We start from the raw sequence: 21,047 nt of genomic DNA, 5'->3' as shown, positions 1-21,047 counted from the left end.
AGGTAAAAATACAGAAAATATCATTATCAAGTAAAAGATCTGATCATCTTTCATAACCATAAACAGCTACGTAAGCTGTAACCTGACCGAGCACAGACACAGACATATTTATCTCACTGTGGGTGACTTTAAACATGAGTTTGAACTGTGTAGGTTAGCAAAGTGGGTGCACAAAACATAAGGCCACAAGATTTCACTGCTGTGGAATTTTTTTTTTGCATCCAGACTAGACTCTCGCCCTATCTGTGGTCACTACAGACACCTAAGTCAACACTGACCTGAGCTCTGTGGAAAATGGTAAAAGAGATAAATAGGAATTTTTTTTTTCCAGTGAATACTCGCTCATCAAATGATTGTAATCTCAACTCTATAAACAGTAGAGCAGATAGCTGAAAATGCAGTCACGCGCAGGGATATAGGTCAAAAGAATTTACTCGTAGTTGGGTGACTTATTAACTACATGCACAAATATTACTGTTAAAACCTTGAAACAGTCCTTTTTTTCTGTTCTTACTTTTTTAACCGTCTACTTTTTAAACTCTGATATCTCCAGGCATTATACAGTTCGACAAACAAATGTCTATCTCTGTAGTCAGACACTAAGAAAACAATCCAGATAGATCGACATATAGTAGTAGTCTGGTCCACTCGGTAACAAGTATGGGGAGTCCTTCCCTTCACCATCCTCTTCAGGTACATCTTCCACCCCTGGTAGCGTCCAAGCGTTGATGGCTCTGAGTATGGCTGTAGAGCCTGAGTTGAGTTCGAAGGAGCCTGGGGCAGTGGGAGCACGAGATGGATGGGGGCTGCTGCTTGCGAATCATTGCAAGATGCTTACGGTGCTCTCTCCACTCTGCCACTTTCCGGCGGAGGGTGACCTCGAAGCGTGCGACTGCTGCCTTGGACGTTCCCGGGCAATTCCATGTAAATGTCAACCTCACCATGCAAAAATAAAGCAACATGTAATACATCAAAACCACTCCCAGAGATATCACCTAGGCCTGTATTTTACAGATGTGAATAAGTTGAACCAATTTGTAACCAACCTAATATGTCACAGTCAGTCAGTCTTTCTTATAATGTAAACCCCAAGCTAAAATCAACTTTGATCATGTACAATTCTATATTATTGCCACAAGCCACAGAAATGTATGCTAAAATCCACAAAACAGCAAAACAATAGCCATCCTAAATATTATTTAAGAGCTTTGATAGTTTTAGCTGATATTTAGAGAGTTTTTCAAAGGGTTATGGTGGTTAAATTGCTGATTTTCTAAACATATGCCATGTCTATTTCAGACGCGTCACATCCATAACGGAATTTCGTCACATCCATAACGCTGACTTTTCCTTCCGAAACTCTGCATGAAATACAAAATATTTTAAACAAAGATTTTTTAATATTCACCTTGGACCCCTCTATCAAATGGATATCTCCATTTCGACATTAGGTTTACAATTTCACAGAGTTTGATAAAAATGTACAGTCACCCAAGAAAAGTGATACTTTTTCTGTCACATCCATAACGCATCTTTTATTGGCATTTTCTGGCATGCCCTAGATGTACTATGGGAATTGTTCTTGTTCTATCACTTCTCCAGTATGGTACAGCCTTAAAATATGCAACACCTGTTTAAATACTGGGAGACAATAAAACATGCACTGGGTCATCTGTTGCCATTTTGAGTTCAAGTGTCACGTCCATAACGCTGGAATTGCTCTCCCCTCCATCGGTTCCTGTCCTTGGCCAACACCTCGAAGTCTGAAGGGGGGACTTCAGCCGCTTGGAGGTTCTCCTTGAGGACGTCCTTGAGGCGCTTGAGAGGTCTACCTCAATGCCTGGCTCCCACCGGCAGTTTGCTGTACATGACCAACTTGGAGAAGTGGGAGTCTTTCATGTGGACGACGTGACCCATCCAGCAAAGCTGGTGCCAGAAGATCATAGAATGAATGGATGGAAGAAGCGCTTGCTCTAGGACGGAGACGTTGGTCCTACGCTTCTCCCACGAGATGTTCAGAATTTGGCGAAGCTTGCTTTGGTGGAACTGCTCGAGGATCTTAGGGTGCCAGTGGTACGTTGTCCAGGTTTCACAGGCATAGGGAAGGAGAAGAGGACTACCACTCGCGTGACGCAAGGGCTCGGCTGTGACTTCCAGGCCGCTACTTGGCCCAGGATCCTGTGGTTCCGTGGAACAGAACTGACAGAACGGCGGGAAGCCAGGGTTGCACCCTCCGTGTGGGTTGACATGACATTTAGTGTAAAGTGTAAAACTGAGCACAAGGGTGAACAATCTTGTTAAATTCCACAAAACGGAATTTAAAATTAAATTTACAGAAAAATCACATGTAGATAATGAAATAATTCATATGTGAAATCGACACATTTTTATTCTCACACATGATTTCTCCCACTAATTTAAAGGTGCTGACTGTAAAGTCATCTGAAATTTTCAAATTTTTTATTGTGCATGTCATTTTCCTCTGTCTCACAAGAACAATATCATGTGGACGAACAGGATGTGATCATTTTGATATCCTAAGGGTCGCTTTCCTCCGTTTTAGGACCATTTTCCTCCCTCTTCAGGTAAACGGTACGGTCCTACGGAAACAGCCGAATGAGAAGGAGGAGCTTTAACTAATTAGCATAACTATGGAACTGCGTCACACCAAGATGGCGACGCCACCAAGAGAACATCGTGACTTTACATCGATATCAACCTCGGAGAGTTTGAGTCGCAGGGATGTAATTTGTAGTTGACATTCGTGAATAGATCCGTGAAACAAAAGGCAAATGCATCTTTTCTCTGTTACTGCTTTTGTGTTCTCATTTCTTTTTGTGTAAGACCAAAACATTAGGTATATAACTCCATCCTCACTACCGTGGAGTCGAGCTCATGCATTCTGATTCTAAGATAGCTAAGCACTAGCTAGAATGATTTAGTTATATGTCCAGAAAAATGACACGTCCTTGAACCTTGCTCTATCTTGCAGTTGCACTCACTAGGCAGGCTTTCCTTTTCTTTTCCGCTGATGGGAGAACCGAGTCCACCGTGTTTGCCCATGCTAGCTTGTTTTGGCTAAAAGTAGATCAAACATGCCCCACGGTAGTCATGTGATATTGTGGTCATGTGACACTTGCTTCAGCAATCTCCGGAATCGTAAAATGTGGGGTACATTTTATCTCTGCAAAACATTTACACAGAGGATACACAGTGTGTGTGTGTGTGTGTGTGTGTGTGCGCGCGTGCATGCAGCAGCGAAACATCTCGAAACTCCAACAGCAGTAGAAATAGAACATTTTGGCCGGTATTCAACTTTGCAGTCAGCACTTCGCATCTTAATTTTCCACATGTAAAGCATGTGATTTCATCTGGATTTTTTTTTTGTCAGTCATGATTTTTCACGGGCGGCACGGTGGTGTAGTGGTTAGCGCTGTCGCCTCACAGCAAGAAGGTCCTGGGTTCGAGCCCCGTGGCTGGCGAGGGCCTTTCTGTGTGGAGTTTGCATGTTCTCCCCGTGTCCGTGTGGGTTTCCTCCGGGTGCTCCGGTTTCCCCCACAGTCCAAAGACATGCAGGTTAGGTTAACTGGTGACTCTAAATTGAGCGTAGGTGTGAATGTGAATGGTTGTCTGTGTCTATGTGTCAGCCCTGTGATGACTTGGCGACTTGTCCAGGGTGTACCCTGCCTTTCGCCCGTAGTCAGCTGGGATAGGCTCCAGCTTGCCTGCGACCCTGTAGAACAGGATAAAGCGGCTACAGATAATGAGATGAGATGATGATTTTTCACATAATTAATGTTTAAACGTGATCGCGTGCACACTCTCAGAAAATAAAGTATATTATTGTACCTTTATGGGTTGTACAACGGCTTGTCACTGGGGCAGTACCTTCTAAGGTACTTATTTGTACACTTTATATACTGCTTGGGAAACTATATGAAACCTTTTGGACCTAAAAGGGTACACACAGTTACCTTGAGGCCCAATAATGAGCCCTAGGAGGTGCATTAGTGTAGATTGTACCTTAGGGGACAGAAATGGACTCCTACTGTACCCCTATTTCAGGGAATAGGGGAAAGTGGGGCATTAGGCCTAACAGTTTTTTGGTTTAAAAAAAATGATATGGTATAAGGAATGTCACTTTGTTAACAGTAACAAGCAAACATGTAATTACAAATTAACTGGCATCAAATCTAACGATTTTTTTTTAACAGTAGAGCCTATTTCCTATAGGTGTGGGCAATAATCTTCCAGCAGAAGAGTCCAACTTTGAATTTCTATTTCATTTTAAGGGTACAATTATCATGCGTTCTGATTGGCTCCGGAGTAATCTGCAGTAATGTCGGACATGCTGGTGATAGTCCATGCATTTTGAATGTACTGGGGTCTAATACCCCACAGGACCTCATGCCCCTCTTTCCCCTATATGGTGAAATGCACCTTCACATGTTTTTCATGTAAAGTTCACATGTGTAAAGTGTTTTTAACCCAATCCCATCTGCTCCTGCAGTTATTATTTTTGCTAATATTTTCAGATATTATCTGTTAGCTTAACATGGTAACCCAAATGCTATTAAACATTACTGACTAGGAAACATTTTACAGTTGCACTAAAAAATGCTTCCTAAAATATCTTGTGAAGCTAGTTTATGTTAACCATCTGATTAGCGTTAACAGTGAAGATAATAATCAAACCTTCTCAGAATTCCTGTCAGGTTTAGTTCATCTTATCTAGCCGGATAATGTTATTAGCGATGATTATGAACGTTTATGGCTTTATATGACTTTTAAAAAAAATGTAAATCTTCTTAACTCATGTTAGCCAGTAGTGTTAGCAGTACAATTTATGCTTAGCTAGCTAATCCAATAACGTTAACTATCTGGTTATGTTTATGATCTTGCTAACAAAATCCAGGAAAATAATGTGCATATAAAGTCAATGATTTCAATATATGAACACAATATTCTCATCAGTGGTATTAAAGCCATTCAGTGCAGGTCCGTTTATGTCCATATGGACCCAAATACATGCCTTCTGCAGCAGACAGAGCTGATCCGCTAAAAATCCCCACACAAACCCAAAGATCAGACTAATCAAGGCAAGTTCTAGTGCACCACACCACCAAGTCTGAGCGGTTAAGTGAGCCTCATCTTTTCCTTCTTCCCATGAGCCAACCTGTGAGGGCATCACCAGCTATATTCAGGAGCCAAGCAATGCAAATCTCAGAACAACCTCACTCAGCACTTCCCCTTTCTGATTACTAGGTAGGCACTGAGTCTGAGGTTTAACTGATGCTTTAGCTTCCTCCCACACTCCAGAGTAGGGGCCATTACTTACCTCATTACAAGGCAGATACGATAAGGGGAAAAAAAAATAAACACCCATTAGCATGTTTTTGATCACACACCTACAGTTTGTAAGATGAAGTGAGAAGTATTTGGAAAGTTCAGGCCACACCAAGTGATTAAGAGATTCCCTGAAACATTTTACTTCATTACCCTGAGGTTGGGAGACTTTGGTTTGGTTTGGAAAAGGCTGTAGTTTAGATTTGGAGGAGGCATCATTAGGAATAGCTTGAAGCCTGATTTTTAGCCGTGCCTTACGTAATCCGGTGTTTTCCACAGCCTTGGAGATGCTCTGACAAAATAAGACCATGAAAAGATATCCACAAGACACCACAGGATGTTTAGGACGAGATGAGGGATGGAGAATGTTGAAGGCCTGTTGGACAAAGAAAATAAAGATAATTAAAGGCAAAACGCAGAAACGACAACGATCTTGTTGGACATGTGGTTTATTAGGGAGGTTTTTCATGGACCAGCTGTCGTGGCAGCGAGAGGAAATCTCATTATAAACCCAATACAACTGGCCAAGCAGAAATACAGACTCCGCTTTATTTATACGAGGCTCTGACCCGAGCCTTGGTCGTTATAAAGGTACAGCCCCAATTCTAAAAAAGTTGGGACAAAGAACAAATTGTAAATAAAAACGGAATGCAATGATGTGGAAGTTTCAAAATTCCATATTTTATTCAGAATAGAACACAGATGACATATCAAATGTTTAAACTGAGAAAATGTATCATTTAAAGAGAAAAATTAGGTGATTTTAAATTTCATGACAACAACACAGCTCAAAAAAGTTGGGACAAGGCCATGTTTCCCACTGTGAGACATCCCCTTTTCTCTTTGCAACAGTCTGTAAACGTCTGGGGACTGAGGAGACAAGTTGCTCAAGTTTAGAGATAGGAATGTTAACCCATTCTTGTCTAATGTAGGATTCTAGTTGCTCAACTGTCTTAGGTCTTTTTTGTCGTATCTTCCGTTTTATGATGCGCCAAATGTTTTCTATGGGTGAAAGATCTGGACTGCAGGCTGGCCAGTTCAGTACCCGGACCCTTCTTCTACGCACCCATGATGCTGTAATTGATGCAGTATGTGGTTTGGCATTGTCATGTTGGAAAATGCAAGGTCTTCCCTGAAAGAGACCTTGTCTGGATGGGAGCATATGTTGCTCTAGAACCTGGATATACCTTTCAGCATTGATGGTGTCTTTCCAGATGTGTAAGCTGCCCATGCCACACGCACTAATGCAACCCCATACCATCAGAGATGCAGGCTTCTGAACTGAGCGCTGATAACAACTCGGGTCATCCTTCTCCTCTTTAGTCCAAATGACACGGCGTCCCTGATTTCCATAAAGAACTTCAAATTTTGATTCATCTGACCACAGAACAGTTTTCCACTTTGCCACAGTCCATTTTAAATGAGCCTTGGCCCAGAGAAGACGTCTGCGCTTCTGGATCGTGTTTAGATACGGCTTCTTCTTTGAGCTATAGAGTTTTAGCTGGCAACGGCGGATGGCACGGTGAATTGTTTTCACAGATAATGTTCTCTGGAAATATTCCTGAGCCCATTTTGTGATTTCCAATACAGAAGCATGCCTGTATGTGATGCAGTGCCGTCTAAGGGCCCGAAGATCACGGGCACCCAGTATGGTTTTCCGGCCTTGACCCTTACACACAGAGATTCTTCCAGATTCTCTGAATCTTTTGATGATATTATGCACTGTAGATGATGATATGTTCAAACTCTTTGCAATTTTACACTGTCGAACTCCTTTCTGATATTGCTCCACTATTTGTCGGCGCAGAATTAGGGGGATTGGTGATCCTCTTCCCATCTTTACTTCTGAGAGTCGCTGCCACTCCAAGATGCTCTTTTTATACCCAGTCATGTTAATGACCTATTGCCAATTGACCTAATGAGTTGCAATTTGGTCCTCCAGCTGTTCCTCTTTTGTACCTTTAACTTTTCCAGCCTCTTATTGCCCCTGTCCCAACTTTTTTGAGATGTGTTGCTGTCATGAAATTTCAAATGAGCCAATATTTGGCATGAAATTTCAAAATGTCTCACTTTCAACATTTGATATGTTGTCTATGTTCTATTGTGAATACAATATCAGTTTTTAAGATTTGTAAATTATTGCATTCCATTTTTATTTACAATTTGTACTTTGTCCCAACTTTTTTGAAATCGCGGTTGTACACATTGCAGTTTTTAAACAGCAGAGACTGAAAAATGGATTCAGTATCAGTTTATTAATCACGTTTTATTTCCTTTATTCCACTGGAACAAGTATATCTAGTAAATTGATTTAACTCTAGTGTCACTCTGTGGAATAAGAGGAATAAAACACTTCATTATGGTAACAGTAACACTGTATCACCTCGTCGTTGATTAATTTCCTGCATCAGCATGTCCTGAGTTTTTATTCCTTACATAGTTAAAGCATCCAATCAAATCCCTACCAGCTCATATGAATATCACAATCAGTCAACGTCAAATGAATGAGTGTGAGAATACTCTGTGTGTGTGTGTAAGATTTTTCTTGATTTAATATGAATGAAATCATGTTAGGGTGGTGCAGTGATTAGCACCATCACCTCACAGCAAGAAGGTTATGAGTTGGAGACCCATGATTGAATGGGGGCTTTTCGTGGAGTTTGCATGTTCTCCCCGTGACTGCGTGGGTTTCCTCCAACAGTCCAAAGATCTGCAGATTGGTTCAGTTATCCAACATAGAACTCTAAATTGCCCATGAGTGTTAATGGCTGTCTGTCTCTCTGTTTTGGTCCTGCGATGGATTGGCGACCCATCCAGGGTGTACCCCGCCTCTTGGCTGATGTCAGCTGGAATTGGCTCCAGCTTCGCTGCAACCCACAATGGATAAGCAGTATAGAAAATGAAATCATGTTAGGGTAAAAGACACAAATCCTAACTCCACCCCTGATGCTAACCTTAACCTTTTCTACATGTTGAGTCATACGATATGTCAAGAAGAAAAGACGTCCTGCCCTGTAATTTCCTTGAACTTATCTAAATACTTGAGCATATTTAGAAGTGTGGATGCTTTTCAACTTTCACTCCTGTATGATTTTCACTCTCCACTTTTTAATTGTGCTGGTCAGTGTTTTGACTTCATAGCCACACTTTCTGTCCTTTTTTCCACCTTTGCTCATGACTCATGTTTTTTTTTTTTACCCGTTCACGTTCAAAGGACATAGTCATTCTGCCATCATTACGTTTACAGTAATTCCACACAGGATTCAGAATATGAGTCTGGTCCGGTCAGTAAAGCTCAGTGTTGTGTTTGGCAGGTTTTGGCGGTGTGTATCATCCAGTGGGAGCGAATGCGAGGCTGCCGTTCCTCTGTGGTGCTCTTCCTGTACTGGCTGCTCAGCGTGGTCTGTTCTCTCGTTCCTCTGAAGGCCAAGATCCAGCTGGCCGTCGAACAGGTGAGAGAAATGACACGCACCCCCAATCTGGGGCATCCATTTCACGGCCCTGTCCTAAAACCCATAAAGACCTGTATGCACACACACATACACACACGCACGTACAAACAGTGAGAAAAACGCACGCATGCATGCACGTGCACAAGGTTTTGCACTAAATTTGACACAATCCAGAGCTACTTTTACCAGAGCATTTTTGTGGCAGCTATTTTTAGGGAGAGTTTTATTTGTTATGATTTGTCATATGAATATATAAACTCAAGTCAAGGACGTAAAATGTGCCAGTGTGAAATTTGGAAGGAACGTGTCAACATACATCTGATTAAAGGACATGGGACATGGATTTTTTTCTGGGTATAATTATGTATAAAGGACATAAGAAATGCCATCTAAATCACTGCAGGGCGTCAAAAATGTGAAAATCATCACATTATTCAACTTTTTTATACATCAGCGTAAAACAATGATTTGTTAATTAGCTAGGTGGTCACGTGACCCGTGACGTCACAAAAACTTTCCAAGGAGCCAGCGCTTGGGAATCTAATGTAAACAGGTTACCGAAATGGACACCATCGACAGTGACATTCCCGATGTTTCACAGAGATGTGAAGTTAGACCCTATCAATTCGAACCGATAGCTGGAAATTCACATGAACATGGATCTTGTCTTTACTCTGACGGGTCAGATGACTCTGATAGTGAGAGTTCATTCAATCCCCATGAAACTGAAAGCGGTCGGCTCCATAACACTTCCTGGTAAGTTAAAAACAATTCTGCTCAAAGGCTAATGATCTGTTGAAAGAAGTATTATTTTTGTATCATACATTGAAAGTTCATCATAGATCTAGCTAAAGTCCGTTGCAAGCTAGTTTTTTTTTGCTGATATTTTTCGAGATTGATTGAGATACAATGCTTCCAGAGTCCGAGATGAAAACATTCAAAATGGCGAAACGAGTCAGGATTATGATAATCAATAATTGATACACCCAAAATTATAATACTAATCCTTACCTCGGCTTTCAGTCGCTTAGCGAATGCACCTCGGCATTTTTCCGCATGAGGCCCATGGTAAAACCACACTTCCAGGAGGGGCTGCTGTCTGCCTCCCAAGCCGGCCGAGAGCGCTCCTCGTCGGGCACGGCCAGGCGGGCAAATGCCCTGGTCCGTCCGCCCTGTCTAAAAAATAATGGTACAACTCCGAGTAAAGGTATCAATGCGCTGTCGAAGCGCGCAGAAGGTGTTAGTACGCCTGTCATTATAGTGCGGACTTTCCATAGCATAGAAAATCGCCACGTTTCAATTTGTGTAACTGAACTTGTTTCATGTCACTGGTCATATAAATCTATGCAAACAGGAAAAACGTGGAAGAGTTTGGTCGCATCTAACTACAGCCCCAAAAAATACCATTGGCCATGCTGAGCCTAGCTACATTGCTAACAGGAGTGACAGCGCGTCTGACTGACTGGTAGGTCGCAATACACCATGATGTTCAATGTATGTTAAACACTCTAAAAACGAAACAATTTTCTTGTCATCCAAGACACAAAAACTATTTTGTCGCATTCGTCATCATCACGATTCGCACTTCTCCATATTCATCTACCCGCTTGTGCTGTACCCGAAAGTTTTTGTGACGTATGATCACGTGACAGCTCTGTGTAAAATATGCATATCGGAGCTCGAGCAGAAATGCCATATAATCATCACAAATATAACGATTTTGCTGAATTTAATAGATAATTTTGTATTTGTTGATGCGATTATTTCATATTTTTAATGGAAAGAAACTGATATAGCGTGCATTTATGTTTCATGTCCCATGTCCTTTAAATGCTCGCTCTCTTTTCATGAAGGGAATGTCAGATTTGTGCGTGGGAATGTGCGGTTAAAGATTCAGCGCTGGCATTTTGCGTAGTGCGATGCGGATATTTACGATATCGCACTACTGGGACCGTAACCGTGTCGAATTACATCTTTCCAAATAATGAGATTTTTTTTTCATAACGTCTCAGAGAAAATATCCCAGTAAAGACTTGATTGCTAAACCTGAGCTTGCAGTTTTGAAAAAAATAAATTAAATAAAAAAATACCCAAGCTATATTGGTAAGACTGATCTGTGTTTTTTCACACTGCCTTGCTAAAAGCTGAATTTATGCTTGCATGAAAGTGAAAAAAAGAGGCAGACGGTTTGACAGAACTATATTTTGCGACCGCTTAAACCAAGGCTGACCCTGTTTTGTTCTGTGGTGGGGGGAAGAATATAGTCGTATCTTGGCATGGTGCGCACTCACTCAGCCCGGGCAAGATGTTTACTCTCGGCTTGCTGTTTCACAAATCCAGTGCAAAGTGCAGCCTCGCACAACATGGCACAGGCTCACCTCTTCCTGAGTATGTGTTCAGATCCGCATATGACTGCCATATGGAGTTAGTAAATAACCCATTTACTTGGGCTGTTCGACCACAAACGGAGGCCGCTGGCTTCCGCGAACGCAATCTATGCATTTCCAGAGTGTAGCGTGACTCGTTGTGATTACTATTCTTTTCATGCGTAATTCATTTATATAAAGCAGACCATTAAAGATTCTGGTTTTCACCATGATTTGCTTTCACTGTTCAAAATAAGCTTTATGGTGTCATTAATGGCAGGAGCACGCCCATCAGCCTGCACTACTAAGCAAGCTTACAGTCTCAGCAGTGTGCATTATGCAAGTAAGCCATGGCCTAATGGTTAGAGAAGCAGCCTTGGGACCAAAAGGTTGCCAGTTTGATTCCCTGGACCAGCAGGAGTGGCTGAAATACCCTTGAGTAAGGCACTTAACCCTCAACTGCTCCCCAGGCTGCTCTGGGTATGTTGTATGTCACTCTGGATAAGAGCGTCTGCTAAAATGCCTGTAATGTAAACTAGGGAGTAAAACACTTTGGGAAAATAATCAATGACATGGTGGGGTGATGTAGCAGTTGCTGGAACGTCATGTCCTGAAGTGTTTCATTCCTCTTACCGTACAGCAATTTTCCCAACTATTACAAATATTTTAGTTAATAAAGAATATTACGTAGGGGCGGCAAGGTGGTGTAGTGGTTAGCGCTGTCGCCTCACAGCAAGAAGGTCCGGGTTCGAGCCCCGTGGCCGGCAAGGGCCTTTCTGTGTGGAGTTTGCATGTTCTCCCCGTGTCCGCGTGGGTTTCCTCCGGGTGCTCCGGTTTCCCCCACAGTCCAAAGACATGCAGGTTAGGTTAACTGGTGACTCTAAATTGACCATAGGTGTGAATGTGAGTGTGAATGGTTGTCTGTGTCTATGTGTCAGCCCTGTGATGACCTGGCAACTTGTCCAGGGTGTACCCCGCCTTTCGCCCGTAGTCAGCTGGGATAGGCTCCAGCTTGCCTGCGACCCTGTAGAACAGAATAAAGCGGCTAGAGATAATGAGATGAGATGAGAATATTACGTTGTACTTTTTATGCATTTGTGGCTACGCTTAATGTTGTGGAACTTCCAAGAAACAAATTAACATTGAAATAACTTTTCATTCCTTCGTTCCCTTCGGAGCCTCTTTTAAGCTGTGAATTCACCAGGCAGGAAAACTTATCTCTGACTGTTACAAAACACTGACACTGGAGACTCCTTCCATTAATTTTACATTTATTAAAACAGAAAACTTTTTTTTAATTAGTTTATGCAAAGCATCTGCAGAGTACACATAGATAGATAGATAGATAGATAGATAGATAGATAGATAGATAGATAGATAGATAGATAGATAGATAGATAGATAGATAGATAGATAGATTGATTTACTTTATTGATCCCAAGCTGGGAAATTATGTTACAGCAGCAAGTTATCAGACATGCAAAAAGAAAAAAGGCACACTGTACCACAAAAGAGAATTTAAAAAAAAAATCCCAAGAACAGATGGCACAGTGGTGTAGTGGTTAGCGCTGTCGCCTCACAGCAGGAAGGTCCGGGTTCGAGCCCCGTGGCCGGCGAGGGCCTTTCTGTGCGGAGTTTGCATGTTCTCCCCGTGTCCGCGTGGGTTTCCTCCGGGTGCTCCGGTTTCCCCCACAGTCCAAAGACATGCAGGTTAGGTTAACTGGTGACTCTAAATTGAGCGTAGGTGTGAATGTGAGTGTGAATGGTTGTCTGTGTCTATGTGCAGCCCTGTGATGACCTGGCGACTTGTCCAGGGTGTACCTCGCCTTTCGCCCGTAGTCAGCTGGGATAGGCTCCAGCTCGCCTGCGACCTTGTAGAACAGGATAAAGCGGCTAGAGATAATGAGATGAGATGAGATCCCAAGAACAAGCCGACAACACAATATAAAGATAAAAATGTCACGATAAAAAAATATATATATATCTGTGTATTTGCTTTGTACAAGTGAATGTGCATTAATAGGGCTAAAAAACAAGAATTGCAATGAATTAATGAAAATAAAAACTGTGCAAAAGTGGCAGTATTGAACGGAAGATAAATAAATAAATAAGTTATTCCACAAAATCGAGTCGTACATGAGCTGACAGCCGACGAGGCGCGTAGCACCGAGTTGTCTATAATCCACGTACAGTGAGATTGAGTGGAATAACTGTTTTATTCTAACCACATTCGCTGGATTTTGAGAAACAGAGCATTTTTATTTTTTGCAAATTCGATAAATAAAAACTTTATACAAAACATCCGACAAAATCATTTCCGCTTAGAATGTAAACAAACCAGCGAAATGAGAGTATCAATTTGTGAAAAATGCTGTAATAATAATAATTCTTGAAATTTAAAAAAAAAAGATACTTTCAAAGATACATCAAATACTTTCATCCCATATTTTGTTGCCTTTTTTTTTTTTTTGCATTTTTTGAGGTTTTGTTTTCAAATAAAGTTTTTATTTCGTCCTCGGTTGGTTCAGCAGCACGCGCCGCCATTTTGTTTTCCTCTACTCACGGTACGGTATATGAGCTGATATTCTTGTAGTAGAGTAGCCAATCAGAGCGCACAATTGCTCATATCCAGTGAATGTGGATGGAATAATACCAAATAGACTCAAAAGTTGCAAAGTTAATCAACACCTTCTGAAGAATCAAGAATCAGACAGTACAGGAATCGGATCAGGACGCTGCACTGCTCAGTTTTCGACAAGCTTCGGTTTATTTCAGCCCTACTTTGGAATGCAGGTTTTGAGCTCGTATTGCGAAGAACTTCATAAATATCTATGAATTCATGGTTTGTATACCATAGAACGGAACAATAATTATATGTAGGAATGAGGTTTGATTGTTTAGATATCTTCGTAGACCATAAAATATGTGTCTTGGGACGTCTGTGGCTCCAGGACGAGAAAGAAATAATGGAAAGCCACTGTTATACTGTAGGGCTCAATTTGTGCTACACGGTTACAGAGTACAATATCTTGGTCTGTCTCCATGTCTCTGTCTCTCCTCTCCTGAATCCCGTTTTTCTTTCAGGGTCTCACTCCTGATATCGTGCACTACTTGGCCTTTTTCTCGCACTTCGCCCTCCAACTGGCGCAGCTCTTCCTGAGCTGTTTCGCAGACCAGGCTCCTCCAGGCAAAGCCGTCCTCCAGGTACGTGTCTCCGAGACAACACGAAACAGAAAGACGCAGGGAGCCAACATGTCATTTAGTCAGATTTATGGAATATAAAACCACACCCCAGCAGCAGAGGACACGTGCACCCCTCGTAAGTGATGCCTTGTCATTAGGGAGAGCTCATGATTGCTTCAAGGAGATGTTTTGAAGTTTGGTTAACTGGTGAGTCATGTTTAGGAATGAGCTCCTTCTGCCTTGATAATAATATCTACCCCTTTTAGCCCGAGTCTTGCGGCTTAGGGAGCCCAATATATTGGTGTTTACTGTGAAAAATGCATGCAAGGCCACACACACAAGACAAAATACATGATAGAAAGTCTGATTGGATCCATAAATGAAAACGTCTGATCAGTTCCGGGTTCACCTTTAGTTTAGGACAATATTGCTCTTCTTTTTTTGTGTGCCATATTAACTTTGATGTTTTCTGCATGACCATGGTATTTGTATGTTTTTTTAACGTCTCTGATAAGAAACATAAAAAAAAAAACTCGACCTCGCTGATATCTGTTTACGTCTGTTTCATGTCTTCAGGCCTCAGGAATCTGAACCATGATTATGATGAGCTAGTGGGCAATAAATGTGCCCTGCTTTAGTGTGTGTGTGTGTGTAATGAAGTTGAAGCCACAGACATGGGTGCCGCACCCCATTCTCCTCTCCTGGCTCAGTCCCTTCCTGTGTTATTCACAGCATGCCACTGAGTGAGACCTCCGGTGAAGAAACGTGTGTGTGTGTGTTCATGCCCGTGTTTGGGTGGATGGGGACAGGAGCAGAGCTGAGGTCAGCTGTGGGTGGAAATGTGTAGTAACTTGGCCCATGCTGGCCTCACACACACTTTCTTTCTCTCACACACACACAGCACCAGTTTTGTCACTGATTCCCACAGACACTCTCACTGATTTTCTGTTTACTCTCAGAGCACTGCGGCCAGATACTTTTTTTTTTTTCCTGCTCAACCATCCTCACTATCCAAGAAAGCGATACTGTAAACCCGCACTCTCTCAAAATGCTTTAATAACAAATTAACGAAACAATATTGATGGATATGACGTGTATAGTACAGTATACACCGCAATACAGCTACTATATACAGTATACCAAACGTAAACCCGGTCATTTGTTTTGATTTCAGAATGCGTGCCCTGTCCAGGATGCGTCATTTTTGTCGAAGATGCTCTTCTGGTGGTTTAGTGGGTAAGCAAGACAACCTCGTCCAACCTCGTTTGTGTCTTTTCGGATGTTTGTTTTGTGCCAAATCATCTTTTTAGTCGTTTAAATCAAGAGTGCTTACAAATGTGATTCTGATTGGTCGGAAGATGTTGATTAGTTTTCTGTAACAGCAGCTGTCCAGCTGTAAAATCACAGGTTTATGTTAATACGCTCTTTCTAATATGTTATCCTTTCTGTCGGAACAACTTGCACAGGGCCTTAGACAATGGACACTCCTTTTAAAAAGTACTGATAAACTTGTATAATCGTTGATATGATGAGTTTTTCTGTAAGGGTATTATTTATTTAGCGTTTATGGAAGGAGTCTCCAGTGTCAGCGCTTTGTAAAAGTCAGAGGTTTCTCGATAGCATGACGAGAGACAGAGAGAGACAGAGAGAGAGAGAGAGAGAGAGAGGACATAAGAAAGAAAAAAGACAGAGGACAGAGAGAAAGAAAGGAAGAACATAAGAAAGAAGAGAGAGAGAGGGGGAGAGAGAGATTAAGAAAAGAGAGAGAGAGTAAGAAAGAGGAGGGGGGGCAAGAAAGAAAAAAGAGAGTAAGAAAGAAAAGAGAGGAAGGACATAAGAAAGGAGAGAGAGTAAGAAAGGGGAGAGAGAGGACATAAAGAAAAAAGAGAAAGACAGAGGACAGAGAGTAAGAAAGAAAAGAGAGGAAGAACATAAAGAATCGAGAGAGAGAGAGAGAGAGAGAGAGGCTGGTGAGGGAGCAACTGTTGATAGTTGCTGTAAAGCAAGTGCTGAAAGGAATGAAGTTGTTTTGGAGACAGTCCAAAAGTTTAAATGCAACTATAAATGGATAAAAAGTATCGCATTGTTTTGTAATAAATAAAATTGTCGTCATTGCCAAATTGCTGTTGGATAAAAGGATGAAAGCATGATGGAACATGTTATTACTTGGGGAAGCCATGGCCTAAAGGTTAGAGAAGCAGCTTTGGGACCATAAGGTTGCCTGTTCAATTCCCTGGATCAGCAGGAATAGCTGAAGTGCCCTTGAGCAAGGCACCGAACCCCAGACTGCACCCCAGACTGCACCCCAGACTGCACCCCAGACTGCTCCCCAGACTGCTCCCCAGACTGCTCCCCAGACTGCTCCCCAGACTGCTCCCCAGACTGCTCTGGGTTTGTTGTACATCGCTGTGGATAAGAGTGTCAGCTAAATGATGCTAATATTACTGGAAAATAATCAAGCTTATCTCTCTTGGTTAGTTTCCTACAACAGCACTCCCCATTGTGTTTTATTCATATTTCTCTGCCTTGAGGTTTTTTTTTTTTTTTTGTCTACACTGTCAGAAATAGAGCTGGAGTAGGAGTCCACTTCTGTCCCCATGGTACAATCTACCGTACACTAATGTACCCCATAGGGCTCCTTATTGGACCTCAAGGTAACTGTGTGTACCTTTTTAGGGCCGAAACGGTACATATATGTTCCCAAGCAGTATTTAAAAGGTGCAGATAAGTACCTGAGAGGGTACTGCCCCAGTGACAAGCCGTTGTACCTCTAAATGTACAATAATGTACTTTATTTTCTGAGAGTGTAGGATGAATGCAGGATCCAGTCACGTTTAATCTTTAACTTGTTGTAGATAAATTGCAAAATAAGAAAACAATAGAATTCCCTTTGCACTGTAATAGAAAGCCTAATCTGTAAGCATCTTGGTCTACACTACCGTTCAAAAGTTTGGGGTCACCCAGACAATTTTGTGTTTTCCATGAAAAGTCACACTTTTATTTACCACCATAAGTTGTAAAATGAATAGAAAATATAGTCGAGACATTTTTCTGGCCATTTTGAGCATTTAATCGACCCCACAAATGTGATGCTCCAGAAACTCAATCTGCTCAAAGGAAGGTCAGTTTTATAGCTTCTCTAAAGAGCTCAACTGTTTTCAGCTGTGCTAACATGATTGTACAAGGGTTTTCTAATCATCCATTAGCCTTCTGAGGCAATGAGCAAACACATTGTACCATTAGAACACTGGAGTGAGAGTTGCTGGAAATGGGCCTCTATACACCTATGGAGATATTGCACCAAAAACCAGACATTTGCAGCTAGAATAGTCATTTACCACATTAGCAATGTATAGAGTGGATTTCTGATTAGTTTAAAGTGATCTTCATTGAAAAGAACAAGGAAATTTCAAAGTGACCCCAAACTTTTGAACGGTAGTGTATGTGTAAGTGTGTAAGCGTGTGTTTGTATTTCTGCAGGTTGGTTGTTAAAGGATACCGCAGCCCTCTCCAGGCAGAAGATCTTTGGTGCCTGCGTGAGGAGGACACGTCACACAAAATCCTCTCGGATCTGGAAGAGGAATGGACCAAGGAGCGCACCAAACTGCAGCAGTATGAATTTTGTCCATAATCCCATTTATATATCCATATTATACCCATATTCTCATTCAGTCCCAAGAGAGATATTTGCTCACGTTTAACAAATTAGGGTCAGTACAAGGTTTGTGGGGAATAAGATGCACTTAGAGTGATGTATTTAATGTATTTCATATCAGTGTGTTAAGATTTAACCACCATGAAACGACACACCGCTGCTTCTGGTTTTGTCTTAATGAAAATCTGCAAGACGTGACATTTAGGCAAGTGTTGTGGTTCATTTTGTTGATTTGACGCAAATCTCGATCTGAACGATGCCCATGACAGCAGCTGTAAACAACCGAATCAAATCACAGCACAGACACCATCGACACCAGTGCCAGCTTGTTAATTCATTTCTACTTTGAAGATACGTTGTATTGTTGAGGAACTGGATCTTCTTCAGAAACTTCATAAGCGAGGAGTCAACTGCCTTTTACGACTTGTGGAAAACTGATGCATATTGCAGACAAGCTAACCCTTTTTAAGGCTTTTCCTTAGCACATCTCATTTTTAAAAATAAGCAAAGAGCTACTTTCATGAGTTGGTTAAACTCTTGTCCTGATTTAATGTGTAAAGAATGTTTGGTTTTTTGTTTCATTCCTAGGCAGGAGAAGCAGCTGAGCAGCAGTGTGGTGTTGGGAACCCGCTTGCCGGATCAGGCTCAGCTCCTGAGGAAGCTCCAGAAGGAACAAAGCTCAGGCTTTTGTCTTTTACGGATGCTCGCTCGCAACTTCGGGCCCTACTTCCTGTCTGGAACGCTGTGCCTCGTGGTCCATGATGCTTTCATGTTTGCCATTCCGCAAGTCCTCAGGTAAGCAGGACGTTCATCCATTAAACCAGGAGACACACTCTGGTCTAGTCTGGTTCTTCTAAGTTCATGAACTTTGGCATGTGGAGGTGGAGGCAGGTTTATGAAAATTCTTCTCATTAAATAAACACAGACTCTGAAATAAACTGTCTCCTGATGGTTCAAAGACACATTTCTAAATGTTTTTCGGTGTCCATCGTACGGTTCATGATATCTCAGAAAAACAGGAAGTCACAGTTTGTAGCAGGTGCTCGGCCAGTCGGTGTTAGCCTAGCCAGGGAGAGATTGGGTTGTTTATGCCCACAGAGCGGCAATTATGGCTTAGAGTCTGAACTCTGGTCAGGACCAGTCACCACAGCCTTGTGCCCGGTGTGGACTCGTCTGCTCCAGTGAAGCTGAAGCGGAACTGCTGAGGTTGTGGTCGTAAAGCTACCATGGCAGGAGAGCCAGCCAGCCAGCCAACCAGAAGTATGAGACAACCACCAGCAACGTACGACAGTAAACGTTGCCCTTTTTACTCTGCATTAAAGACCTAAAGTGATTGTGTCTGGAATTTCGATAGGGCCAGATGAATGCAAGGAATGCGACATTGTCCTTAATGAACAGTGTTGTGGATTTAACTCTCAACTCAGTGAAGCTCTTGCCAGGAGCAGAGTAATTAAACCAAACATTTTGCACTGAGGATTGCTTTCTTAATATAGGATCCTGACCTTTATCGCCTGGTCTGCACTTTTCTCTGGCCAAAGATAAGAGCAAATTGTTGAGTTTTCCTTTCCTAGTACTTCAACAATCATCCTACTTCAATCATCTTCATTTTTGATGGATGGTGAGGTGATACCTTGCTCAAAGTGTGCTTAAAGGAGATACGCAGAACCTCTCATCTCATTATCTCTAGCTGCTTTATCCCAGCTGACTACGGGCGAAAGGCAGGGTACACCCTGGACAAGTCGCCAGGTCATCACAGGGCTGACACATAGACACAGACAACCATTCACACCTACGGTCAATTTAGAGTCACCAGTTAACCTAACCTGCATGTCTTTGGACTGTGGGGGAAACCGGAGCACCCGGAGGAAACCCACGCGGACACGGGGAGAACATGCAAACTCCACACAGAAAGGCCCTCGCCGGCCACGGGGCTCGAACCCGGACCTTCTTGCTGTGAGGCGACAGCGCTAACCACTACACCACCGTGCCGCCCCATACGCAGAACCTTTATTTTTAAATACATTTCTGAGTGGATAGTATCTCTATCCTTGACTCTTGTATGCTGCATAAATGGGAATAAAAAAAAAAAATTTTTGAGAGTTAAAATCGACCGCAAAGTTGGGATTCGAGCTGAGCCAGCCAGCCCTGAGCGCGTGACGTCACAGCGGTAACCGGTTTTAAGGCCGAGACCTTTGACAGCTATAGACCAAAGTCATATAAATAAAAATTTATGGTGAAAGTAAGAAATAGCGTTACCGACTCGCTCAACTAAGACTGATTTGACTTCACTGATTGTGGGTTGACTCTCATTAAAACAGGATGGGTGTTATAACTTATGCAACATACATGCACATACATGCATTTTCACTGATAAAACGCAAAAGGCGAATTAAATAATCAGATGAACTGAGACAATCACATTCTGAAGCAAATTAAATAATCTTAAACTGGTAACTTAAACACACAATACAAGTTACATGTATTAATCTAAATGCAGGTAAACGAGTGTTGTTGTTGTTTTGTATCCAAATGAGAGTTGCATCTTACCCGTCTGTGTTCTCGCTTCTTGAAGGCCGACCTTGTGGCCGACTGTTTTGAAACAATCTGGCTTTCAGTTGTTTGTTCGGTTCTCTGTTCATTTGCTTCTTCCATGTAAGGGCGAGATATTGCTGCTGAGGCGAGCACATCCAGCAGAGAAATCAGACGGCTGGTCCACTCATTCTCCATTTTCTCCATACTGAGTACTCCGCCATTACTGCTCGGCTCAGGCAATTACTAAAATCCGGGATGGGACGGGACATCACTGGTTTAGCACTGCCCAAGTGATAATATGTCACGTCACATCACGTTCCGTCCCAGGTTTTAGCAACAACCCTTGACTCACACTCTGGGAGAACTGGTGCAACTGAACTTACTTTCCTTTCCTTGTAGTTTTCTTTTCCTTTAATTGTTGGGACTGCACCCTCTTTCAATCTGGGCTTATAGCCAACGCTCCTCAACAGATCAGAGGTCTCGTACGAGTCTTCAGTCAAATGTGCAGAGCAG

General features: G+C 42.2%; 1 protein-coding gene across 1 annotated transcript in view; it reads left to right on the top strand.

Moving 5' to 3' along the window:
* Positions 1–21,047, top strand: part of abcc6a (ATP-binding cassette, sub-family C (CFTR/MRP), member 6a) — a 51,059-nt gene that overhangs the window by 7,899 nt on the left and 22,113 nt on the right. Inside the window, exons 4-8 of the mRNA XM_060918710.1 lie at positions 8,661–8,798; positions 14,249–14,368; positions 15,522–15,583; positions 17,828–17,959; positions 18,591–18,797. Coding sequence (XP_060774693.1) covers positions 8,661–8,798; positions 14,249–14,368; positions 15,522–15,583; positions 17,828–17,959; positions 18,591–18,797 — 659 coding nt within the window. The remainder of the gene's footprint in view (positions 1–8,660; positions 8,799–14,248; positions 14,369–15,521; positions 15,584–17,827; positions 17,960–18,590; positions 18,798–21,047) is intronic.

Source organism: Neoarius graeffei, chromosome 4 (genome assembly GCF_027579695.1).
Source record: "Neoarius graeffei isolate fNeoGra1 chromosome 4, fNeoGra1.pri, whole genome shotgun sequence".
NCBI classification, from domain to species: domain Eukaryota; kingdom Metazoa; phylum Chordata; class Actinopteri; order Siluriformes; family Ariidae; genus Neoarius; species Neoarius graeffei.
Note: the sequence above shows the minus strand (reverse complement) of the source record. Positions and strands in the feature narration are given on the sequence as shown.